This window comes from Ips typographus, linkage group LG11 (assembly GCF_016097725.1).
Source record: "Ips typographus isolate SLU linkage group LG11, UJ_Ityp_2.0, whole genome shotgun sequence".
Lineage (NCBI taxonomy): Eukaryota > Metazoa > Arthropoda > Insecta > Coleoptera > Curculionidae > Ips > Ips typographus.
In genome coordinates this window covers 9,106,253-9,132,398 of record NC_138432.1, presented here as the reverse complement: position 1 = coordinate 9,132,398, position 26,146 = coordinate 9,106,253, and the positions used below count along the sequence as shown (strand labels likewise).

Below are 26,146 nucleotides of genomic sequence, written 5' to 3'. Positions count from 1 at the left end.
ACATTTTTGATCAACAGGAAAGGTGATATGGTTTATTTATTTGTCTAATACTTTAACAAGAGCAAAAGGATTGCCACAGTTTATTTTAGTTTTTACAATTTTATACTTTTATTATTGTTCCTTTTAAAATAATGTTAATTAAATTATTTGGCTAGCTAAGGTATAACAGCTACATAACAGTTGAAAAGAATATTAACACATTTACACACTGCATTATCATTATTATTATTATTATTACAGAACTAGTAGGTTTAGACAGGTTAAAAATAATCGTATTATTTACTACTTAAATAAAAAGTAAAGTGGGTCATTACTTGCATTGTTCATACACTTACAGAAGTGTGATACTTAATAGTATAAATATTACCCTACAAAAAATATGGTGTGTGAGTGTGTGTAAATCTCATTTTTGGTATAGTGTGAGAAATAATTTAAAAACAAAAATAACAAATTTTAAAAGGCCTTTAAAATCACATTTCTCCTTATACCAGAGACAAAGTGAATTCAACCATTTTCAAAGTCACTGGTCTAAATTAATCTAAGATTAAGGGGTAAAATTTCAACAAATTCTACTGAAACATTAAAACTCTAATAACACTAATGTCTACTTAACTTTAAAGTTGTACAGTTATTATGTTTTTAAGTGGTATTCCTTTGGAAGCATTCAACTAAAACAAATTCTAGAGTTAAAGTGTTTTTATGGTTTAATACTAAAAATCTGTAAGAATTATGAGTGATCTAACTATTGTATTTGTTGTAACTTAGACTTTTACTAGGATAAACTAAATTTCGTATATTTACAGGAAAAACTATATAAATAGAGAAAACAGGACTAGATGGAACTAAACCATCCACTTATATGTACACACTATGTAACTCATCAATAAGCTTTGTTTACTTTTGAAACTTTTATAATAATGTTTGCATACTGAGAATAAAATTATTTAAACAATAACCACTACACCTAAGGGACTTTGTGATGATATGGCATTTTAGTACTTTCATATATGATTCATAAATATTTTTTTTTTACATTAAGCTCTATGATTTTTCATAGGATGATGATGAGAGGTTTTGTTACATTGTATACTTTTATTAGTTTGTGATTTAAAGCACCTACCTAATACTCCGTAAGTGCGCTTTTTCGAAACTCATGTATGTTGTGTTTTTTTCCATATTTTACACTAAACTATGTTTATAGAAAGTTATAGTTACATAATCTACCAGTTAGCATAAGTCTACAGTATAATTTCCTATTGTCTTGCCAAACTTTCGCCATCAACTACTAAAATTCCGTCCAAGGCAATCTTACTGTATTTTTGAGAATGGGTTGTTTATATAAATATCTTTGATGTAAATAACAATGATGCTTGATTTTAAAGGGATGGTTTTGGGTAACGCCAACCCGTATAAGAGTTACAACAACAGTCAATATAATATAAGTAATGTTATAGAAAGAGCTACATAATCTCTATAGAAACTCACTCGTAAAATTCAGCTTCATAAGGCATGCTCTAGTAGTAGATTATCTCTATAAAGTGAAAAAGCTTTCTTTTAAATGTGGTCGTTTAGGGATTAAAGGAACGTAACCTACCAACAGTACTACCCGAAATCTAAAGCTAGTTTATGAACATAGTTACATTTATATTTTAATATTAATTAAGATATAGCGGCAACAAATCTGGAATTTTTGGGGGGTTTCTATAATATAGTCCTAAGTTTTTTCTTCTGGAATCTTGTCTTTTCCTTCATACATAATACTCTAAAAAAGTTGAATTTATTTGGTCAATAATTGTAAAATGTTTTAGACGAAAAGTCTCACCTTTATAAGTAGGCTAGTGGTTTGTTTAGTCCTTCTTTTCGTCTTCAGGGTCCTTTAACGTGTGCCATTGCGCAATGGGTCGACGAGGTGATGCCAACATATCGGACCAATGACGAAGCTCGGTTCCACTTGCGTTGTAACCCAGCACCACTTTACCAATGGGTTCGGAAGTACCAATCCTGTCGTAGTCCACTACAGTTATCACCAGGTTCACTTTCTAGAATTACGTTATGAAAGTCTGGAAAGTCATAAAGCAAAACCGGTGAACTTACCTGTATCTGCTCAAAAGGTACTTCAAACGTGAAAGATTCGTTATAGTAAGGGTTGAGAGTGCATTTCTTGATGCTGGTCTTCTTTTTCTTGAGTCGTTTGCCGTTTTGCATTAAAGCAATTTTCACGTAAGGATCTTTACATTAATTTTCTGTTTATTTCAGTTACTGTGGACAGTTGTAAGGAATTCTTACCAGACAGTCCACCAACATCCATTTTCTTCAAGTTCTTTGCTTCCAGAATCACAACAGTCAATTTACCAGCGGTCGGGACGTATCTCAAAGAAAAGCAAATGTCTCCCAACTTATTGTCCTGTAATAGGTTACGGTAGAGGACACTGAATTAAATTGCTCCGGTAATTATATTTGGATGCATCTAAATCTTGGTTGCCATGTTGTTACTTTTTATGTACATTTGGTTGTGGAAAAACACAAAACACACCACACACAGAAAGTGTAAATTATTTGGTAATAAAAAGGGTATAATGAACAAACAAAGACAACACTGGTAGCATGCGCAATCAAGACTTAGGTGTGCTTGTCACAAGCTTAGAAATATTCCTAGGAAAAGGGTTGACATGGCTAAATCTAACTGAAAAGGACTGGATAAACTTAAGTCTAAAACTTCCGGCATTAAATCGTATCTAAAATTTGTCTGCATTGTTTCAGCCTGTAAATTCTAAACACACCCAGCTCAAACCAGCCCTTATTACGTTGTCACCACTTTTACAGCAATTTGCTGCATGCTGTTTTAGGGCTTTAGGGGTAATCTAATATTTGGCAGCAGCTAAGTAGCAGTTAATTTTTTTGGTATCAAACTAAATGTACATATTATGTTACACAAAGTATATAAAATTGGGTAATCTAACAGCTAAAAAGAAGTGTTTTGGTGTGAAAAGTAGGTACCTTTTGACATGGACATCGGGATTTCCAACAACATTAGTAGGGTGTGTTTTACCAATAACAACTAACAATAAAGTATGTATAGTTTCTGGTGGAGGCAATGCCGTACCAAGCTTTCCGTTCATTGAATCCACATTAACAAAATAGAATTTGAGGAGCTTGGTACTGCAGATTAGGCCTCAATTAAAGAGAAAACTCGTACTGTGCTTTAATCTAGCTAATTGTGCTGGCATGCTCAAAGAGGAAAAATTCGGCATACATCCAACATTTTTGGTTATGGTGTGATTTTAGGCTGTTTTTAGAAGGTTGCAATGTTAATTTTAGCTTTTTTAAATTAGTTTTTTTGCTTACGAAAATAAAACCTTAAAAAATTCTGTTAAAACATAAACCAAAAGTAACCAAGCAACCTTCACCTATTTAGTAGACTTACAACAGTAATCGGTGTTTAATTTAGTGTGGTGTTTAGGTACTTAACAGCAATTTCCACTTATATTAGAATAGCATTGATTGAGAGAGGAAAGTTTGTTGTATTACTGCCCTAAGAAGTTTTTTGAGCTTTTTTTGATTCAACCTTTTTAAACATAGTCAAGACAAAAATTTCAAAGTGCTTACCATGCTTGACCTGATAATATTATTATGTAGTACACTATGTTACAATATCGTTTCGCATAATCATTACAAAAAAAAGTCACCGACACTTTAATTAAACACCGCTTCAGAGTAATGACACTCAAAGTTCACCGATTACCAGAATTAAGGTTGTAACAAGTAATCAGAAAAAACATGTAATCAGCCATTAGATGCAAATACCAGCGAATAGAGAGACATGCATATAAAAATTGTAAATAGTAACAAGATAATGTATTAACGAGGTTGTGAAAGAGAGATAGAGAGGGCAAGTCAATTGTAGGATTTTTCTACTTGAGGTTTGTATCCAAAATATTTTTTTGATTCATTTCAATTATCATTAATAAGCAAGATTTTATGAGTTGGGATCGAAATGGTGTTATTAGACTAATTAGGAATTGGTTACATTGAATACTAAATTACTGTGCTAACAATTCCTCATCAGGTTTGAGTTCTAAATAAAGGAACAAAAAGCACAAAAAAACTAGCCTGGAAACTGGAATTTTGGGAACTTGGCTCCTAACTAATTCGGACTTAAATGCAGACAACTAATATTTTAGATACAATTTTGTTTTCGAAGAATGAGTGACCAAGTAATTTGTTGTAGAAATGTGAAAGTTTTTTAGGATGAGTATAGTAAATTGAGAAATTCATAGCTATAATATAAAAATGCACAAAATAAAGGCAAAATTCCCTATTTTGACGGTTGTGAACGCAAAAGAAAACTAGTCTTAAGATAAATGTGAATGGGGAAGTTTGCCTTTGAATTAGTAATAATTCAATATTTAACGAGCAAGTAATGACGGCTAGTCCTCACGAGCTGCAGGCAAGTTCTGTAATTCCTCAGACCCGGAGTAATAGCCATTACATGCGAGTGAAATACTGAGTGTACCTTTTTCTACCACAAATAGTAGAAATCTACTATTATAATATAATAAGTATAATAAACAACAGTTAAGCAATTTCCTACCTGTATGGAGGCCATTGCTTACCTGTTTGAACACTTATGAAAAAAGCACAAAATCCTTAACCTTCTACCAGTTTTAATGTTGCTTTTAACTAAAAAATTTCACCGAAGGTTAAGGATATTGTACAGAAAATCATATACGATGAAATATACTTACGTGAACAGTAAAGTGATCGTATTGGAAGCAGATCATGCACAAATGCGCCGGGCACAACCAGAAACACAGCCAATCAAAGCAGAACGAGATAATTTAGGAAAAAGAGAAAAACATTTTACGTCAATATATAATGTCCACTGCTTTGAATTTGGAGTGTGTACATTATATGCACCAACTTAAAACTTGCAAAAAAGTTAACTGTATTTGAAGTTGGTATTTATCAAGAAAAAGTGTCGATTTGTAGTAATGTTGATGACGCTGCCTCTATAGAGATGTCCTATGACTCCTGTAAATGTCTTTTTAACAAGTAATGAGACAAGCAACTGCGCTATATTAGTCGGTTTTGTCAAAAAAAGCTTTCAGTTAAAAGCCTACGAAAGTGGTGAGAAATCTAAGTTTGTTCAGTGTGCAGAAAATGTAAAAAATCTACAAAAGTTAAACTGTAGTTGTACCAATTTTAGTACTTGATGCAACTCTCTGCTTGTAAAAAGTGTATCAGTTGCAACAAGTGTAACTTTTTTAGCTTGCTGAAATTTTTGGTCCGAACTGGGTGTAGATTACCATAAACCACTAGAAAAACACCCTGAACCAAATCAAAACTTTTCTTTAACCATAAAAGTGTAACAGTGTTGAACAAATAAAAGTAAGATGATATCACCTGGCCTCCTTCCCCTTCCACACTTTGGAGCTCCCTCCATTCCTCGATGGTTTGAGCCAAATCGATCTGGCACAACGGCACTTTGACTTCACCAATTTGATCGTGCTTGGAGAAACGATCAAAATCGAAAATCGCAAACACCAAAGTTTTGTTCATTGCCTCAGCGTAGGGCATACCCTATTGTTCATTTTTATTTTGTCAAGTTGGAAACTTTTTATAAGCTGCACTATACCTTGAACACGAAAGTCTCGTTGAAAACTGGATTCAAAGTTTTTCGATGGACTTTAGTTTCAAATTTTTTCTTCTTATCGGGCAGCAAGTACACTTTGACATAAGGATCAGAAGTCCCACCCATATCCAAAGCGGGAAGATCTTCAGCTTGGATTACAGTTACCGATAAACTGTTTTGGTTGAAGTCATATTCGAGCTGAAAAATATTTTTCAATTGCATAGTGACTAAAATATTAACAATCAGTAGAACGTGCATTTTTCTCTTATTATCCAGATATCTATTTGGTTATCAAAGTTTAAGCTCCAATGATCAGGGGAAAGTAAAAAAAAGGAAAACATTTTTTGGTCCTCCGAGCACCTAGTCCTACAAATGGGGATATTCCAGTTTTTTTTCACTATTTGGTGGTGTTGTGATTTTGTTTTATTTTACTTGTCAGAAAATTTCCAACTTAAAAAATTTAAAACAACAATAAGATTGTGACAGATTGTTCTGTTTTAGGGCACACAACAAATAAAACTCAAAACAAAAATAAAAAAATAATAAATATTTAATATCACACTATTTTCCGCCGCTTTTCCTACCAACCTTAAACTGAAGTTTTCCCAGTTTTTGAACTTCGGGTTTTTCGCCTTCATCAGGTTCTTCAGCATTCGCTGTCAGCTCGTCCATGTCCGGCTGTACCTAGTCAAATCCAGATTAAACACACTGGGTTGTTATTATTATAATGGTACTTTACCTGTTCTTTATAGGAGGATCCTAATAAATTTATGGATTTTAGGTCGGCCCCTTTCATCCCCTTTTTGTCCTTTGAACGTCTTTTTCTGAAACACCTCCTTATGCAGCAGAAGCATATTCCCAAAATAACCGCGCACACAGCTAAAATGTTTAATTTATTAGTAACTAAAGTAAGTAAGGTTAATTTAGTTTACCAATCAGGATGGTCACAATCACCCACTGATCCATGTGGGTTTCCTTCTGAAGGGTTCCTATAGGATCGTTCAAAATACCAACTTCTTTGACTGTACTTGAAATAATGCTGCTGGTGGTGGTGGTTCCTTCTAGAAAACGGGAGAACAAATGTGACAAATCCATGCAGGAGAACCACGCTCCCAGTACGCTGTACTGGAATAAGGGGTACCATTTTAGGGCATGGCGATTTTGAGGGTCGTTTTTGTCCTCGTCGGACATTTTTAGGTTTGGACAGCTGGTGTGAGTTTGTTTACCAAAATGCAACCGAATATTTGAGCTTTTTATAGTCGTTAATTAATCGCTTTAAAACATTACCAATCGTTAAACATAACAATGTTTTTAAAAGGGGTAATGGTAATCGTTTTCATTTAGCTGATTGAAACATAACAAATTAATGTTGTAGCTGGTTTAATTGATGTTTTAGTGTTTTTATTACCAAATTAAGGTAAAAGAGTTTGCATGGAGACCGACTTTTTTAAACGATTATTTTTGTTGAAACCTACTTGATACACTTTTGCTTTTCAAACCATAGTTGTGTGGAGCAAAAAGGGGAACGAATTTGCTAATTTAATAAGGACTTTTGACAGTAATAATAATAAAGTAACTAATTATTTAATGTATTTTTAGTCCAATTCTTTAAACTCACTATATAATTAAAAATTCGACAACTCTGTCAATTTGTGGTTTTTTGTGCAGTGTATGTTGTGATGGTTCTACTGAGCTACGTATGTGCCTGAAGTGCTGAGTAAACGATTTAGATAAACTTCTATACAAAGTCTAACAATATTTCTGTAGTACACTGTGCTAAAATTTACTTGGCTGTCTGTGTACTCAGCACCAGCAGGATTGTTGAGGTAATGAGGTAGCTACAGGTAGATAGTGTAAAATATAGCTAATGATAAATAAGTATTTGTTCACTTTCTACTCAAAGTGTAAATGTTTCTAGTATATTTTCTATGGGATTGCTAAATGATATCGTCCTTGTGTTGAAATGTGTTTGGTGCGTTAAACACGAATCTAAGACACTGACATCAAATTTGTCTACCTGATGCTACCACGTTGGGTGTCGGACGACCATGAGATGGATGATATGATCTATTATTAAAGATATGGGGACCTTCAGCCGACAAATCGGACACAGACGGGTTGGTTGTGAACATTTCCGACTGTTTTCCTTCCGAAACTTCCGATATTGGCGGCGATGTAGTGCCCTTTTCACTCATTTCAGGATCGACGTCCCTCTTGTAGAGGAAGCTTACTCTTGGCGCCATTTTCAACTCTAAAAAAACACAGAAAAATGTGAGAACATTACCCTTTGTAAGATAAGTCAATCAATTAAAAGAAAATTAATCTAAACCTTTAGTGAGCAAGGATGAAGTAAATAAAAATAATAGAGTTTACAGAGTTTACCAAATTTCAACATTTTTGGAAGGGGGAAAGAAGAAGGCTCATCTAATGAGAAGGTTGAACTGTTTTAGCTGTAGAAAAATTCTGAACTCATTCTAATTCATCTGGAATCAATTTACTGGTTCTGAAACCACTGAAGTATACATTATAATGTGATTTTCACTTTAGTACAATGCGGACGTATCGGTTAGGCTTTCAATTTAACTCCATAGAAAATCGATAGTGGCATCAACATTTTCTTCCAAGATGCCTTTCGAAAGTGAATATTCAAATTTAAATTGATTTACGCTTAAAATAGCTTTTGAATAGTTTGGTTCTGCTTTTGGTTAGTATTTAGTAGAAACTAGTAAGTTTGGTGAAAAATCAATATAGGTCAGACGTAATGCCCTTTAGTACTTTCACCAGAACCTATTGTCGAGCTTCTTGCTTAAATTGATATAAATTTGATTTCAGTTGATTCATTCAGTTGAACTTCAAGTTCTAGCGTTAATATTATACAATTATTGTTAACTGATGATAGTGAAATATTCTAGACTTACCTTCTTAGAGTGTTTTGAAATTCTTTTTTTGATTTTTAAGCTAGCAAAACCATGTTTCCAATTAGCACCAGTAATCACTGTATTATTTTGTGACGATTTCACTACAGAGTTGTACAGCCAGCGATTAACACTAGGCAATATGGCTACCGACAGCACCCTGCCAGAGTCTGGAAATCGATAGTTTTCAGAGAACCGTTTCACGCAGGACGGACCGTGGAGAGATTTTCCACTTTTCCACGATTTATTACAAGAGAAAATCCCCAATTTTCCGCCTTTAATTCTTGTGCGGGTTCTCAATTTTCTATCACCAGCCCAAAAATTTGACTTGGATACTGGTTTTTCGAACTATTTTTCTATAAGCGTGAAATATTAGTATAGTTATAACGTATAATGGCAAAAACTACAGGTTTCAGGCGCATGACCTGGGTACAACTGGATTTTTTTACGTGTTATTTTATGCAATTTATCAATGATCTTAGAGCTGGCAGACGAAAGCGTGGGCAATCGTAAGATTACGGCTCTGTGACGCTCTCCTCTATAAATGTGTACGTTTTGATGCGGTCAATTAAACTGATTAAAATAGAGTCACCAAATAAGACCTGAATAAGCCGTATCGACCTTTCTAACTACGTCTTAAGGGAAATCAAGGGTTTTAAATTGGTGGGTAAAATATAAAAATGTACATCAGGGTGCCTTAATTGTAATATTGAATAAAACTGTGGTTTGTTCTTTCTAAATAAGTAAATGACTCTTTACAAGAAAAATTACTATAAACAAACATATTACCAATTTTATATTGAAATTCCACTAAAACCAACCTAACAACAAAACCACTTTCTACCAAAAATAGCGTAATCAAACTACCAATAATATGCAAACAATTTTATCATTAGGAAGTGATAATTACAATTAAATTGACATATACAACCCACTTCTCGTGATAAATTTCGTGTTAATTAAAAAAGTTGTGAATGGAGTTTTATTTTGCTGGATTCATCCAGAAGATGGCGGTTGTCTTTATATCGATTTCTGGAAATTTGGTTTTGAACCCGTTTAGATTCCTGTTATATTCCCGTTAAAGTTGCTGAGAGACAACCTAGCTGGAGCCTTCAGAACTCACAATTAATTGTTAATAATATCTGCACTCCTAGGCTATAATAAAAACAACTGAATTAAAATTACGAACTAAAATGCTTCATTACAAATTTCTGGCCAGTCCCGGAACCGGATATATTATTCTCAATTCTAGTAATAAAAATAATTTGTCCATATCACACTGAACAATATAAACAAAACTGCTTATACAAACAAATAAAGCAACCACCACGCATTACCATTTTAATAGGTTTTGTACAAATTGTATTTTGCAGGCTTTATAATAATATAAAATATGCCCGGAGCCGGTATTATTTTTAAACTGCATTATTAGTTCCGACTGTAAAACAGGTCGTTTATATCGATACAATATCGAAAGTGCATTAAAGCTTAAAAGTTTAACAATATGAATTTGAAATAACAGAATGATAAATTAGTAGAAAACCAACTGTGTAAATGTAATTATGAACACGTTTACTCAAGACAATTGTGCAGAACTTCCTCAGCTAATTTTCGTACATCATTAACAAAACTATGTAATAGAGCTTTTTGTGCTACAGATTAACTTGTGATAAAAGTTTGATTTTGAAATGTTTTTTTAAAATTAGCATGTAAGCTTCAAACTTTTCATCAATTAGTATAATCAACAGATTTTTTTTTAGACAAACTCATTTTATTCTGTAGTTGAAAATAGCATTTTCTACACTCAATTTTCAGTCCTGAAGATGTCAATAAATAACAAATTTTATCTACTTGTATGCTAAAATTCCATCAATAATTAAGAAAAGGAAAAGAGTGTAAATTGTAATTGATTCTTAATGTGTCAACGAAAGTTTTAACTGGTTAATACATGTTGTCCTTAGTCCTAAATGAAAGCTTTTACTGTCACCTATATAAAAACAACAAAATCATAAACCAAGACACATTATCACAAGTATTTTAGTCAACATGTACTCCAAGCTGGTAAGTTATATTTGAGTGTTAAAGAAGAAGCAGTGGTAATTAAAATATGTTTAAGATTTTGAGCGTGATTTTGGGTGTGGCCTCTGCGCAATTCGAACATTTTGCAGTACCTGGAGTACCCCAAGAGCCATGGCGAGGTCCTTACTCAGACCACGTGATTGGAGTACCACCAAAAGATACCCCAGAAGTGGCAGCAGCTAAGTTAGCTCTCAACCAAGCTTATTCTCAAGTTTGTTAATGTTTATTTGTGTCGTACTTGTGAATTGATTGGGTTCTTTTACAGGTTTTGGCTGTTTTACCTGAACTACCACCAGAAGAGCGTTACAAGGAAGAAGCTTCACACCAACCCCAATATGTAGTTCCCCAATACCATCCCCAATTATCTGCTGTACCACCAACAATAAAAACTTTCTCCGAAGAAATTCCTCGAAGCCCAATTGGTGAGGTGCCTGAAGTGTATGCAGCCAGACAAGCTCATTTAAAAGCCTACCAAGAGGCTGCAGCCAGTTTACCACGTTTGGTTGACAATACAGTCCAGCACTACCAAATACCAGTGACCACGACCACGCAAACTCCAAACTGGGTGTACCATACATTTCCTACCACCGCTCAACATCCAGGCTTGGTATATCAGCAATACTTGGTGCATCAGCAGCAGGCTGTAGGTCACGTGGTTCAGGACACTCCTGAAGTGGCCAGGGCTAAGGCTGAACATGCTGCTGCTGTAGCTGCAGCTTTAGGTTAAATAATTGAAAAATAAAGTTTGAATACAGATTGTAATGAATTTTTGGTAATTTCAAAGCTAGATATCAGATTAGACCACAAATTTCGTATAGTCCCATTTAACCGCAGCAAAATATGTCGAACAAACATATCGTGCGCCTTTTTTGGGACCATTAAAACACACAGAGAAAGGGAGAAAGGTGAGGATTAAAAACACATTTAGATTTCCCCCTGTTAATGCAAAACAGGTCGGGACCAAAACTGCGAACTCCCAGGGACCTGACCTTTTATTTGTTCGTTTTGTCGTATGTATTTGCTTAGAAAACAACACAAAATGTCAACTGTAAACGGCCTTTTAAAACGGTTATTTTTGTTTATAAGGGTTGATCAAATATTAAAAGAGCTTCGTTTAAAATTCTACCTACAAAAAGGTAACATTTTCAAATTTAGCTTCAGAATAACTTTTATTTGGATAGTTGCAATTTGCTAATGAGGTTTTAGTAATACAGTAATAATGACAAGAGATTTTTTGTGAGTAAAATGATAAACCCTTCATCACATTCTTTAGGTTCACATTTATTTGCATGATATAGCCAACAGTTGATGGAAACTGAACTCTGAATAAGGGTTTAAGTTTGGAAATTGCCTTTCATACACTAAATTATAAAAACACATATTTGATAATAAAACATCAATACATTTATTGAGAATTTTGAGATTGAGCTAACAATAAAGCTGCTTTATGCAATGCCAAATGTTCCTCCCTGGCTGCTTTCACTTCCGGCGTATAGTCAACTGGAACCTGCACAATATTCTCAGTACCAGAAAAGTCCACGGGTGACAGGAAAGTTCCGGTACTGGCAGCAAGTGGTGCCACCAACTCTGCGCTGGTTCTCACTGAAATTGGAGCCAATACAGGTACGTCTGGGATCACATCGGGTTCCGTGTGGGTTGGTACGGGCACCTGCTCAAGCAGTACGGGACCTTCGACGATTTTGAAGCCCTCAGGTCCAGCAGTGTACTTGATTTGGATTGGGCGGCCTTGTTCGTCAAATAGAGAATATTCGCCCACCACAGTACCATCAGCGAATCGTTCTTCAGATCTGAAAGAGTCGGTTAAATGCACTTGGTACTTGTAGGTACCTGCAGAGCTTTGAGTGACTGAGACGTAACCATCGTGGTCTGGAAGTAGGCCTTCAGGACGAGCTAGAGTTGTCGCAAGGGCGCAAACTAAAACCTGTAGGGAAGAGTGCAGAAAGGTACACTTTACCGATTAATTTTAAAAAGTAACACTTACCACAAGTGGAATCATTGTCTCGTTAAGGTGACAAACTGAAATTGATAGGCTTCAAATTGTGAGAAAGCTTTTTATAGGTGCTTCTTGGAGATAGTCGTTCCTGTCCTAATTAGTTCAAATTCAATTATAATCGAGGTCACACAAAATATTGGTCTTTCCCCATTTTCCCACTACTGTAACATGAAGATCATAAATTAGAGTACATTAACGATACGTAAATCATGGTAATAGCAGCCAGTTGTAGAACACCTAATCACAGGAACGCAAACACGAGAAAATGGGCGGCGAATTCCGTGCCATAAATCGGAAACTATAATCTATTAAAATACGAGCGTTTCGGGGGGCGGCGGCCCGGACAATTTTTCATCTTTCGCATATTGTTTTGTCGTGCCGACAAATAAATAATCTGCACGGGAAATCTTGGGCGAGTAAGTTTTCTTTGGGGGCGACAGTTTTCCTGGAAAATGTCGTCCGCGAACCCGGGTTCCCGTTTTGAAATATGGCGACGACGTGCATTATACCTAGCGCGCATTGTCACACGAATAATATATTTCGTATTTATCCACGGACCCGGCACTTGTCATCTCCGACCCATCATTTGCTGTTTTTAGAACAAAAATTTACTTATTCCACGTTTTAACGTTATAGAGCAGAGCACCGGATTGTGGTGGATGAGGTTTGGTTGTTCGTCTGAAACTTTCGAATGCGTCCGGATTGAAAAAGTTTGTAGGGATTTGCATAATATGTGAAACCGGAAATGGACACTGAAACAAAAAACATGAATGGATTCATTTTATTGTGAAAATTGTCTAAAGTTATGTCTTAACTAGTAACTGATTTTTTGCCATAATGTGTGGAAGTTAATGTAAAAGGGTTTACAAAAATGATATTCAAATTTCAATGTTGTAAGCAAAGAGATAAAAGTAAACTACAATATCATAAAATCAAAAGAATTTAACTGACAAAACAAATTGTCTATTCAAAGCATGAACACCATCCAAATGTTAAACAATCCTAATTGCTAGATCCGCTTAAAATGTAAACGTAACAAAACGGCTTCAAGTGACGATAAATCAAGCCTAATCCACTAATATCGATACAAATCTTTTTGTTTTCCCGGATCTCCGGAATTGGCTGGGATTTACGTAAAGTCAAAACGCCAACTGGAATAATATTTGCCCCAAAGCTAGTGCCGTTCTTGCCACCGAGAGATAGCGTTTCGCGACGCGAAATCCAGAAGATTTTGTGGTCTTTTATCCACTTTCAGGGAATATGCATGTCTAGTTTAATTAAACCGCTCCAGATTATGAACTCCTACACGAGGAAGGCGGTTTCCTTGCTTAATGCCTTTATTATTCTATTTAGCGTCAATTTAATTTCGAATTCGTTTCGCGACAGCCTACTGTCAACCTTCATTCGCCCTACCGTAAATAAAAGTTCAAATCATAATAAAATAATTCGATTTCCTAGAATGGGGGATTATTTGAAAGTCATGGAACAGCCACCAAGGGATATTATTCGCGCAAAATCCCGAAGCAAAATGAATAATAAAATCGGAAAAAACCTTTGAGAATTTTTCCGGGCTAGTAATACCTCGTCGTTCATATAATGCGCTTATCCCGTTTGCACAATTGTTAACCTTTTGAGGTTTTCTGTCGTCTCTTCAGTAGTTTTTAATTGCGTTCCATGTACGTGGATTACGATTCATTTAGTATGGATTACAATTTTATTTAAAAAGTTCCAATTTTTCGTTATACTTCAATTTATTCAACAATACCCTTGATAAGTTCAGGCAGCTTACTTGTTTTTCTAATTTCAGTCATATAATATCATAGATCATTTTATATAAGCATAATTAAGCCTACTTATATTCAAAAATAAAATGTATTTCTCAATTTGCTCTTCCTGACACTTCTACAATCATTTTGGAAATTCCTCAGGCTAACTGAAATCCTTCCAATTGTCAGAGAATTCTACAAGTGTCCTAAATCCAGTTTGTTTCAATTGCCATAGGGTTTTAGGATCATTTTGGCAGTGTCAGAAGCTCTTAAATGTTACTAAAATCTCTCAAAAGTTGCCAGAAACCTCTAGAATTCTTTTAGCTACACCGAAGGCCTTAAAATACTACTGAAAACTCCTAAAATTTGCCACAAGTGTCCTAAACCTTACATCCTAAGATTTTTCACAATTTCCAGGGGGTGAACATGTTTTAAATACATAACATAACAACATGGGATTTATGAAAATTATAAAAACAAACTCTAAACTTAGAAAGGGAGATTTGTAAAAAGTTTACGCATTGTTTTAGACATATAGTGTAAAAAAATAAGCTTCTAACATAAAAACTGAATTTGTGGTGAATTTTCAAAGTTTCAGTTCAAACTATAAATTTTATTTTAGGGCAGTCACTTGGTTAAAGTCGTGTAACTTCCAAGATTAATGAAAATGTTATTATTTATGTGTACACACTACTATTGGCAAAAATGAAAGTAAAACTGAGTTTCGTTAATTAATTTAGTGGCAAATAAAACTATATTTTTCAAAAATTTATTTAATAGATCTTAATTTAAAAACGTCTATTACGTACTAAAGCATCCTGGAACAAACCCAAAAACCGTTGCCTGGCAGCCAAAACATCCGGACTGTAATGAACCACAACGGGTCTAGCAGGTGCATATGGTGACACTACAGGAACCACAGGAGTAGGATGGACTATAGTAAATTTTGGTTCCACAATTTGATATCCTCCAGGTCCTGAAGTGTATTTGTATGTTTGGAAATGCCCTTGAGGGTTCGGGGCAGTAAATTCCCCGATCACTCTGCCATCTGGGAACCTTTGCTCGAACTTGGAGGAATCTTTCAGCACCACCTGGTATTTGTAGGTACCGTCCGTACTTTGAGTTACTGAGACGTAACCGTCGTTACCTTGGAGGTTTACACTGGGTCGGGCCAGAACTGTCATAATTATTGAGGTAAAAAGCTGAAAATTGAGTTTTAGTTTAACACAAAAACGTACATAAAATTGAAACTTACTAGTAAACTCTTCATTTTGTCTGGTTGCCTTTGATTGTCGATCTGCCATTAGAATTTGTAAAAGAACCCTTTTATGCTAGTTTCTAGTCTAGAAAGTGCAAATTTTTAGGTGAACTAATTTATAATTAATGAGACAAATTAGCAATAATTAGTTTCTTAGAATTTTACATTCAGTAGTCAAGTATTTTCGTTATAAAATTTGTTTACAAACAAAAATGGTTTTAATGAAAAACCTTATGAGTTTATCTCTCTAGTCCACACTTTTGCTATTCTTGGTTTAATTTAATTTCGATATTGATTCTCCTCTTAATTAGTGGCTTAATTTGAACGTATTTTCCAACCATCTTGAGAATGCACTTTCCGATTGAAATCATGCAAATCGACTTTTCAAACTCGAAGCCAATTTGCTCAAAACCCACTCCCGGGGTATTACGTTTTTCCAAGTCGCTTTTTACCACCTTTTTACCATTTTAAACTCATAATTTAACCGATATAACCATAAAAGAATGCAAATTGAATTCAGCGCAGATGTCCGTGTTAATTAACCGTACCGGATAACTGAATTTTCGAAAAACCTTCAAAGTTATTTCATAAAATCGCTTCTTAACGATGCTGCAATTACATTTTAATGGCTGCATAACTTTCCCGAGCTACTTAAAAATGCAGGAATAGTCGTAGACTGAATTCCATTTTGCTTTGGGTTTTTGTTTCGTTCGCACCTGACCGGAAACTTAAATATGAAGTTATTTTTTGTAAGTATCCCAAAAAAATTGTGCTTTGTAAAGGAATTTAATTTGGTTAGATTGCTTTGGTGTTAACCTTAACCAACGGGCAACTTCTGGTTACTGAAGAACCAATCAAACGCTGGACAGGACCCTTTGCTGATCACCAACTAGGACTTCATCCCTCTGATACTCCTCAAGTTTCCCAAGCTAAGACGCAACATTTGACTGCCCACCAACATGTTTTGGCTGTACTACCAGAACTACCACCGGAAGAACGTTACATCAAGACTGGATTACCTCTACCAGCAGTTTTAGCTTTGCAAAAATCAGCCACGCAGCCAATCGTAAGATTGTGAGTTTTTGTAGGTGTTTTTGGTGAAAATGAAGGTTAGTTTCAGCAGCCTGTAGTCACAACTATTGTACCAGCAATTTTGGCTGAAGAAATCCCTAGGAGTCCTATTGGTGAAGTTCCTGAAGTTTACGCTGCCAGACTGGCTCATCTCAAAGCTGTAGAAGAAGTTAGAGCACTTCACTCTTTATAGAAGTAACAATATATGAATATTAAATAAATCCTTCTGGCTACAAAAAAATACTAAAAACAAAAATTCCCAAACAATACAACCCGAAAAAGAGGAAACATATTTTCTTATGGCAGGATTATACGAATACGCTGAATATAAAAGTTTAAGAACTCTAAAAAAAAACTCTGTGATTGTTTGGATTTCGTATTACGACCTTAGGCCCAGAAGGGTCGCAGATATGTAAAAAGGGCCCCGTGGGAGGCGTTTCATACGCACAGACAAGACACGTTCCCCCTTTTTTGTACTGTCTGTCGTAAACTTCAGCTCGGTTAATCCACAGTTTCCAGGCCAATAAAACCGCCACCAGTTTTGCTAAATGAATTTTATTACAAAATAGGAAACAAAACTAACAACCCTCCGTCTAAGTTGATATCACAAATGTTACAAATAAGTTAAAATGTTATTTAGATAATGTTTAATTAAGTTGATTACGGACTTTTAGTCAAAAATTATTTACATTATTCTATTAATCTAGGTTTTTATGTAACAATTAAAAACATATTATAAACATTGAAATTCATCTATATTATTATTTTTTATGTACCTTAAAATTTTACAATAACCTTTTGTTAGCGATTAATTTCCCTTTCTTTTCAACACTGAAATTGTTCGATATTTTATAGGTCGTTTACTGAAATCCATTATTTTTACACAATATCAGCACCCTATTCAATTTGCACAGAATGGTGATACAACCTTAGGGCCATTTTATCGAACATTCTGACTGAACAAAACCAAATTCATTAATATAACTACTCTTGTAAGGTGGTTTTGCATTAAATTCAATTTTAATATCAAATTCAGCGAAATACTAATAAAATGCAATATCAAACATTCACCTTTAATGAAACGCGCCCTTTTTGTTCAAATTGCTCTTTCATCGACTTTATTTATCACATCTGAATAATTAAACTTTTTAATAACATCCCTTGCACAGGTGTAAATGAGATATCAGAGTGATGCGGATACTAATAAAACCATTTTGTAAAATTGATTTTTTTAATTCGGTTTGTGCTTTAAATATGATGGAAATTGCAGTTTAAATGTATTTTAAACAGAAAAAGTGATTAGATTAGGAAAAAACTAAGCGAAAACAGTTTTTGACCAACATTGAAAGCCTTTATTATTACTAATTTAATTTAGATTTATTTTGAATTTTTATGAAAAATATTTCAACCAATCTAATTGGCGTGTAACTAATTCGGTTTGATTGGTTTAAAAAGCGAATAAAATAATAAAAAGCGATTAATTTCGAGCATTGGAACGGCCACAGATTCGGCCACACCGAAAAATCACAGCAACACGTTTTCCCCCAAAAACAACGTTCAATTATACATTATTTGCATCAAGCACATTTGTGTTTGTTTGATTTATCAATGTTTACGGAACTGTGTAAATTGCAGTCCAGTCAAAGCTCGAAATAATTGTGTTTAACATATTATTTCTCGACAGTGGAAAATAATATTAGTACAGTTCAAACCGAGTGGATAATTATTTCTAAATTTGGTTTAAATGTATATTTCGGTTTATTTCGAAAATTTTCGGACTCTAAAAAGACTCTAAAGTGTTCAAGTATAATTTATTGGAAATACCTTTATCCGTTCGTATTTTCCTATTAGGGAAAATTGAATTTAAGCAAAGAACCAAAAGTAACGAGAAATCTTTCCACATACGGCGCATGATAATTGTATATATTTGGCAAGTAGAAGAAAGTCATTTCCACTCCCGTAGATAAACGTAAGCCCGGCCTTTTCAATTTGACTGGAAATTGTAAACATTTTACCTAGAAAACCGACTTTCTGTCTGGAAATCGTACACGAACAATGAAACCTAATTATGTAAAGCAGTGGAAGGGAAATTTTTCGCTGATGTCGAAGGACTGCGCGACATCAAATATTTGGTTAGCTCGTTCTCGAAATTTTTAAAATCAACCGAATCCTGAATGGAGTTCGAATTTGGTGAATTAACTTGCTTATTCAGATTGGAACTGGCTGATGTACAGGATGGCAAAATGTCTTTGCCCTGTTCCTGACAAATACTGTCGCAAGTTTGTTTCATTTTTGTCAACTGTTTTTGCAGCACCCTGTACTCTTCCAGGAATTTTTCCAATTGAGCCGCGTGATAATCGTACGGGTTGGTAGCAACAGCAGAGGATTGACTTGTTGCTAAGGATACCTCTTTTTTAGGATGAGGTGACAGCCTGGCCTCCAAATTCCTCACATCTAACAAAGGAGTCGAACTCAAATTTGTAGATTTCTCACTTAAATTCAACAAACTGCCACTTTGCTGATTTTTAATGTTCCTACGATTGGCCGTGGCCAATCCAAGTCTTTGCATCTCTATGGAAAGTCTTCTGGAAAAACTGTCCGAACTACTACTAGCACTACCATAACGACTATCAGTCAGTAAAGCAGTCTGGCTGTCGCTGCTTCTATACCTCCCTAAGTCCCTTTTTCTAGGCAGAGTGCAGAACAGTTCGTTTATATCACTAGCACTCCCGTTTTCACTTTGCGTCCTGCTGCATACACTAGAGTTCATCGAGGATGAGTAACCAATCACGTCGGGCACTTCACGCACTGTAGAGTAAATTGTACTTAAGTTCTTGAAGGGTTGACCGGAAATTCCGTCAGGGCTGCTGGACTTAAATGTACCAGACGTTGAATTGCACGTCTTGTTGATGATATTGTCTCTAGAAAAAAATCACATCACTAAATACTTTTCCTTCTTTAAATCGGTATTACTAAAGTACTTCATTCACACTGTGATAACAAAGAACGTAAATACGTTACCTAGAATTTTGATTTGAAGTATACACCTCTCCTTTTGGAACTTTCGAAGTCGATTCTCCCCTGCTCCACCCTTTCTCCAAATTAGCTGAAGTCCCCGGAGTAATCCTCCCCACTTCTTCTTCCTCCTCATTCTCATGATCAGTGTCATTACCAGGAACCACACTGTAATCACCATTCTTCTTGGATACTACACAACCATCCTCTGCAGTATTCACATCACCATTCAAGTTTTTATGGCACAATTTTGGCTTCATTTCGATCTTTTCGTAATTGTTGTCTTCACGTCGACACTTTAACAAACGTCTCTTTCTCGCTCTCACAAAACAAGCAGTTACCAAACAACATACGAAAGTAACACTAACACCGAGCAGGACACTTAACAGTAAAGCTTTAGTTGATAGTTGATTTCCTGACATGTTTTTGGCCACTGTTAGTGTTACGACAGCTTCAGCTTTGCCAGCTTTGTTTTCAGCTGTACACATGTAAACTCCTGCGTCCTGGGTATCTGCGCTGTTTATTGTCAGTTCACTTGAATTGCTTTTCTGTGCTAAATAGTACAGTTTCTTGCCTTGGAGTTGCTGAGTTGATAAATTTGCTATGACACGGTTACGTAACGACCATTTTACACTTGGTGTTGGTGTACCAGCAATCATGCAGGCTATAGTGACATTTTTTCCTTCTACGCCTTTAGCTTTGACTTCACTGGGGAATATTTTGGGAGGACAGGCAAATTCGTCCAAATCAAGAACTTTCCATGACCTGCCTTGCAGCCTTTTGGGGCTTTGACAAGTTGGAGGAATGTCGTAAGGGACATTGTGCTTTAACATCCACTCCCTTAAATCCCTTAATGTACAAGAACAATTCCAAGGGTTACCGGTTAGTTCAAGTCCATGCAAGTTTCTCAAGCTTGTGAAGGCAGTAGCATCCACTTCTGTTAATTTATTGTTATCCAACTTCAACCATTCTAAACTGTCTTCCAGGTTTTGGAAGCTTTGTCCCTCAATATAACTTAGTTTACATCCAGACATTTCCAATCGTACTAGTTGGGGTACAGCCTGGAAGGTTTGTTTGAAAATACTATGGATAGGGTTGCCACTTAGCTTCAACTCTCGCAGTTCTGGTATTGATTCAAAAACTTGAGATGGTATTGAAGTTAGCAGGTTGAAGCTCAAATCCAGTTCAACTAAATTGATTAAGTTTCTAAATGTTCGTTTTTCTAGTGCTTTTAACTTGCACCTAACCAAGAAAATTTTCTGTAAATTCACTAAACCAGCTTTAAGAAACTCCTCAGTTTTCAAGATGGTAATATTGTTGTCACTCAAGTCAAGAACCTGAGTACCACTGTCCAAATTAGGTGGGACTGAAGTGAAACTGCCGTTTGAACAGACCACAGATTCTTTACCACTTTTCCATTTACACTCGCATAGTCTGGGACATTCGGCTAAGGAAGTGGTGGTCACCATGCTTAAGACAAGGATGATCAAGCAGGTGATATGGTGCATTGTGAAGGTAAAGTGGAGGTGGTTATCGGTGATCGCTTTCCTCCTCCTCCGACTCCATTTTCCAATCGACGTGGTTGTTGTAGGTTAGGAAACCAGGAACCTGAAACTAAAAATTTATTTTACTTTGTATTAGGTTATTTGTATGGTCTTAGTATCAACAAAATAAAACGTGTTCTTTTAACTCAGATTAACTTGTACTGAATTTTTGAGGGAATGACAGAAAACAAATGTAATTTATCAGTACGAAGCCAATAAAGTCGACACAGCTTTAAATAACGCTGACACTTCCTGCACGGCAAACAATATCAGTATTCCATGGAGACGAGCCTCATCCTTATATGCATCGCGCGATTGATTCCTTTTTGAGGCTTTGAGGAAACGAGTGTTACAAATTGAGTCTAAACGTTTTTCCGCTTACCTGCTTAGGGGGATGTTTATAAAAATTCCGCTCGCGAGCACCGATTGCCCATATATTTTTGCAGATTTATACGACCGGGGCAAGGATTGATTACAAACTACATTCCTAACTGAAGTTACTCTGGATTTTTACAAGCCGGTGTGGGTAAAAGTTTCGCTAGGAAACATATATTTCGTTGTTTTCGTTTTTTTGTTGCTGTTTTATTTGTTCGGTCAGATTTTCTAGCAGGAGCGGTGAGAAAGTTTGAAAATTTGATACGCATGAAGTTATAACAAAATTTTAATTGTAAGAACAACTCAGAAGTTGTTCTTGTTATCTTTAAATTTGGTTAAACTAGAAATCAGGACAAATTTTGTTACGCAAGTGTAATTAATGTTTGGTCCCATCGACTAAAAGTGTTTTTTTGGATTCTTTGGGTCCCAAATTGTGGGAAGCGGCCATTGGGAGCTTTTGGAAAATGACACTTTTTAAGATTTTGCCAAAATTCGGTGTTTTGGTCAATTGAGGTTCTAGGAGACTTTGGTTGCCTAACCCATAACTTACTTAAATTAGTAAATTTAAGGCCACTTTTTACCCATAGTAAGCGTTTCTTATTATATTATATTTTTACCGGACATGGACAAAAGGGCGGAGGAAGGTCCATAGTAAATAGAAATAAATTGCCCGACATCAACTAGAATATCAAAAACTATCGTAAATTCAGCTAAAAACATGCACGATTATATAGATTTTGCAATTTTTGTTAAAAACAAATTGCAATGTTGCCAATTTTGCAATAGTAAAAACAGTACACGTCAATGACTAATACTCATCAAACATAAAATGAGTGAGAGTTGATTTAAGTCAAAAAACGAACTATTGGCAATATGTTTAACTGCAGCAACTTAATATATTGCCTGTAAATGTAATATTATTAGTTGTTCTGTGGGCCAATTTCGTTACATTATGTTCCTTATTCCTCCTTTCGTTGATGTAAACTAATAGTTATTGAAAATAGGCAACATTGAATTTTCTAATAACAAAAAGTCCATGTTTTGAGCTAAATTTACGATAGTTTTTGATATTTTAGCCAATCCCATTGATGTTGGGCAATTCTTAAAATTTTTTTAAGATATTAAAATAAATCGAAAAAATTTTTGAAAAGGGTCAAAATTGCCTTAAAATGGCCTAATCTAAGTAGATTATGGGTTTAGGACGCACAATCAAATTGTGGGTTGGCTTCATTTGAGGTCCCCTAACCAACCTAGAACCATACATTGACAAAAACACCGGAAATGTCTGCTAATTACTGAAATATTGGGCAAATTTTTGCAAAAACTCAAATATCCACCCAATTTCCGAGAGTTCTCAATGGCCGTTTCCCACTATTTGGAAACTTAGAAACCCAAACAATCACACGTCACATATCGTTTTCAAAATGTACCTTAAATTTCTTATTTTTAGCCATTCATACAACGAATAAAATAAATTATTCGTTTCGTCGGAATGGGAAAAAAATGGATCACGTCGTTCCGATATACGTTTGCCAGGCTAAATAAAAATACATTCCACCAAGGAACATAATACGGCGTCATTTTCGCTAAAATACGAAATCTCTCCATCCCCTTCCTGCCATCCGAAATACGCTCAAATTTCATTTGCTTTCCACTTCATATCAACGTCAATTCGCACTATTACATCTCCCATTGAGCCAAAACGGCATCGACGACAAAATTGACAGCCTACTTTCGCGCAAGAGAGCGAAAATACTTCTTATATTATTCCCCCGGTTATTTGATGGAGAAATATGAGTCTTACGGCTTTTACGATATCCTGGAGATTTCTGCGAGGGGGGGTAGAAAAGCCATAACTTGACCTTTTCTCAGGCAGTCACTCGTAAAAGATTGGCGCTAATGTTTAGTTTGATTGCGTATTATCATTTATAGTGGGGTGTAAATGTGTCCTCCTACATGGAATTTCCATTTAAACTTTGAGTGGTGGCAAACTGGAAGAAATTTGTCAAACTGCTTTCCTGGTAAACTTCAGTTTGGATGTAAAAAAAGTGAATTTGTATTCAATTCAGTGTATGTCGTTCAGGAGTCCCACTTTCATCGGACGTTTTTCTTTTGGGAAAATTGATACAGCCAAGGCCTAAATGCCATTTATTTCCGGCATTTGTCCCGCTCTATCGAACACGACCGTGCTATATTTTTTTTCAAACTGCTTTTGTACAGCTGAGTCTGAAGTGATATTTAGCTACTCAAATTAAACTGGAAATCATGCAGAGAAACGCGACAGTACTAAACGAGAACATTTGTTATACATGCAAATGCTCCGATTTGTTTGACTAGTATCAAGTTTATTCGTATTCACGTCTCTTGTTCAGAAAGTCAACTTTAGCAAACAGTGCGATATTTTATAGTGACCCGGAGAAGTTACTTTACCGTTAATAAATCTCTTTCAAGGCTTGGAGATATTCATTCTGGAAATCTAATACGTTTTCATCGAGTTTCAGAAAAATATGAGTGAATCTAAGGTTTATCCAGACAAGTTCCATGACTTGATTCATAATAGATATTAAGTTTTCTCAATAACCAGTAACTGATCTTTAACTGTGTTTAGCCATTCATGTATTCCGTTACAACCTTTGACGTATCCATTAAAGTCAACTATTGTACACTATACAAGTTACTTAAGGGCGGTTTGGGAATTTTCGAAACTTTACGGTGATAATAATAGTCATGGACGTCTGTTTAGTTTCTAGTTATCAACTTATTTGCAAATTGTAGTCTCTCTTATGTGACATTTATTTGTATTCCAGAGCAGCTGGCGCAGAGCTTCAAATAAGCATCGTCATATTTCACTGCGACTTAGGAATTTCCATTTTAATCTTTGACTCTGTCTTGTTCGGTCAGAACGTTTCCAATTTTACGTTCTGAACTTAAATCTCTCTCTGCGCTCTTTAATTGCGAGAATCGCTTGATAAATTTTGTCTTGTTTGCCTTCGTTCTATCGGAATTTATTCCTTCCATGAAAAATTGTTAGCTGAATGAATATTGAACGGTTCCGGATTAGTTCAGCAGCTAAAGGTTAAATCTTGAAAAACTACGTGCTTATTAGTATTTCCTTTCAAGCTCAAAATAAAAGAGTTCTCGTTTTCGCGATACAAACAATGCCAATAACATCTTTCTTTCTCTCTGTGTGTGTGTGTGTCTAATTTAATTCGATTTCGCGCATGGTAAGCTAGAGGAGATAAAAAGGATTTCCAGATAAATCTTTCAATAAAAAGTTTCTCGTCGCTGAGCTTCCGCTGTATAAAATTTCAGTTTGAGATTACGTTCTTAATAGGAAGCTAAACCGATACCTGAGATTCTAGGTATCAATTACTGTATCCCCTGGATAGGAGCCGTTTTATTTCATCGAATATTCTGAAAAACGACTTTTACTGATTGAATCAAACCAATGTTACAAACAACCCATACCTACAAATTAACATTTCAATTTTTCTCAATCACCAACCATTTTAATTTCAGAAATTTAGCACACTGAAGATGTGGTTGACATTTTAGGCTATTTAGTAAATGTACAGGGAGTCTCAAATTCAATAGTTACTTACTTTTTTTTTAAATTAATAATAATAGGAATAAGCCTTTTTAAAAATATACCATAACACTATGGAGTTTTCTTCGTAGAAATTCCTCTTTTTTGGTATTCTTCCAAATAACCGAGTTACGGTTGAATTTGTTTAGGGTCTTTTAAAACACCTTTTTGTGCTTTGACACAGTTTTTAGGGAATATCTTCCTGAGAACAACCTTTAGGGCAAAAGTGCCCTAAGGCAATCTTCTTGAGGATGAAATTTCCTACAACTCTCGCATCTTACACTTTTTTGATATTTTTCCAAATGCCTAGTTTAACTTGGTTAGAGTCTTTTAAAGAGTCACCTAACCGTTCTTAAGTTTAAAGTAATATTTAAGTCACGTGTCTCTTTTTAAGGTAAAAATGGTCACGTGACGATTTTCAATTTTCAAATTTTGTTTCTAAATGTCATGGCCTCTTTTTGAACATCAAAGCGGAATCCTGAAGATCACATGACTGTTTTAAATGACGAAATCATATTTAAAGGGTTACCTGACCGTTTTTAAGTTTAAAGTAATATTTTTTTAAAGTCACGTGTCTCTTTTTAAGGTAAAAATGGTCACGTGACGATTTTCAATTTTCAAATTTTGATTCTAAATGTTATGGCCTCTTTTTGAACATCAAAACGGAATCCTGAAGACCACATGACTGTTTTAAATGACGAAATCATATTTAAAGGGTTACCTGACCGTTTTTAAGTTTAAAGTAATATTTTTTTAAAGTCACGTGTCTCTTTTTAAGGTAAAAATGGTCACGTGACGATTTTTAATTTTCAAATTTTGTTTCTAAATGTCATGGCCTCTTTTTGAACATCAAAACGGAATCCTGAAGATCACATGACTGTTTTAAATGAC

General features: G+C 35.1%; 5 protein-coding genes across 12 annotated transcripts in view; 1 reads left to right on the top strand and 4 right to left on the bottom strand.

The window, feature by feature from the left end:
- Window positions 1–3: 3 nt before the first annotated feature.
- Window positions 4–7,875, bottom strand: Syt1 (Synaptotagmin 1). 5 transcript variants are annotated; one of them, XM_081988823.1, is made up of 10 exons: window positions 7,650–7,875; window positions 6,565–6,693; window positions 6,372–6,511; window positions 6,221–6,316; window positions 5,636–5,830; window positions 5,404–5,580; window positions 2,287–2,404; window positions 2,095–2,228; window positions 1,823–2,039; window positions 4–1,762 (listed from the first exon to the last, which is right to left on the bottom strand). In XM_081988823.1, the coding sequence occupies exons 1-9, from the start codon at window positions 7,873–7,875 to the stop codon at window positions 1,848–1,850; spliced, it is 1,407 nt and encodes a 468-aa protein (XP_081844949.1). In that variant the 3' UTR covers window positions 4–1,762; window positions 1,823–1,847. The 5 variants fall into 5 exon arrangements, with proteins under 5 accessions (XP_081844949.1, XP_081844952.1, XP_081844951.1 ...); XM_081988826.1 differs by having other exon boundaries at window positions 2,287–2,395; XM_081988825.1 differs by having other exon boundaries at window positions 6,221–6,310.
- Window positions 7,876–9,142: 1,267 nt separating this feature from the next.
- On the top strand, window positions 9,143–11,380 carry LOC145735100 (uncharacterized). The gene is made up of 3 exons (XM_081988830.1): window positions 9,143–10,608; window positions 10,664–10,837; window positions 10,892–11,380. The coding sequence occupies exons 1-3, from the start codon at window positions 10,594–10,596 to the stop codon at window positions 11,351–11,353; spliced, it is 651 nt and encodes a 216-aa protein (XP_081844956.1). The 5' UTR covers window positions 9,143–10,593; the 3' UTR covers window positions 11,354–11,380.
- Window positions 11,381–12,007: 627 nt separating this feature from the next.
- LOC145735101 (uncharacterized) lies at window positions 12,008–14,146 on the bottom strand. Its single transcript, XM_081988831.1, has 2 exons — window positions 12,629–14,146; window positions 12,008–12,568 (listed from the first exon to the last, which is right to left on the bottom strand). Exons 1-2 carry the CDS (start codon window positions 12,641–12,643, stop codon window positions 12,032–12,034), a joined length of 552 nt encoding a protein of 183 aa, XP_081844957.1. The 5' UTR covers window positions 12,644–14,146; the 3' UTR covers window positions 12,008–12,031.
- Window positions 14,147–15,109: 963 nt separating this feature from the next.
- LOC145736020 (uncharacterized) lies at window positions 15,110–15,996 on the bottom strand. The gene is made up of 2 exons (XM_081990231.1): window positions 15,662–15,996; window positions 15,110–15,608 (listed from the first exon to the last, which is right to left on the bottom strand). The coding sequence occupies exons 1-2, from the start codon at window positions 15,674–15,676 to the stop codon at window positions 15,195–15,197; spliced, it is 429 nt and encodes a 142-aa protein (XP_081846357.1). The 5' UTR covers window positions 15,677–15,996; the 3' UTR covers window positions 15,110–15,194.
- A 1,278-nt stretch (window positions 15,997–17,274) lies between these two features.
- Window positions 17,275–26,146, bottom strand: part of LOC145735418 (uncharacterized) — a 67,713-nt gene continuing 58,841 nt past the window's right edge. For 3 of the 4 annotated variants that reach the window (XM_081989317.1, XM_081989320.1, XM_081989319.1), the window contains 2 exons: window positions 19,757–21,364; window positions 17,275–19,656 (listed from right to left, as the gene is read on the bottom strand). In XM_081989317.1, the coding sequence (XP_081845443.1) occupies window positions 18,798–19,656; window positions 19,757–21,258 (2,361 nt within the window). In that variant the 5' untranslated portion in view covers window positions 21,259–21,364 and the 3' untranslated portion in view covers window positions 17,275–18,797. The remainder of the gene's footprint in view (window positions 19,657–19,756; window positions 21,365–26,146) is intronic. The other variant, XM_081989318.1, reaches the window with a different exon arrangement.

What these genes read in the sequence shown, in the direction of transcription:
- LOC145735100 (XM_081988830.1), top strand. An exon ending in TCAACCAAGCTTATTCTCAA is followed by an intron (nt 10,838 to 10,891) that starts GTTTGTTAATGT and finishes GTTCTTTTACAG; the next exon opens with GTTTTGGCTGTTTTACCTGA.
- Syt1 (XM_081988823.1), bottom strand. Translation starts at nt 7,875, where the DNA reads ATGGCGCCAAGAGTAAGCTTCCTCTACAAGAGGGACGTCGATCCTGAA. An exon ending in TGGAAGGGGAAGGAGGCCAG is followed by an intron (nt 2,405 to 5,403) that starts GTGATATCATCT and finishes AACCTATTACAG; the next exon opens with GACAATAAGTTGGGAGACAT. An exon ending in TACCTTTTGAGCAGATACAG is followed by an intron (nt 2,040 to 2,094) that starts GTAAGTTCACCG and finishes ACGTAATTCTAG; the next exon opens with AAAGTGAACCTGGTGATAAC.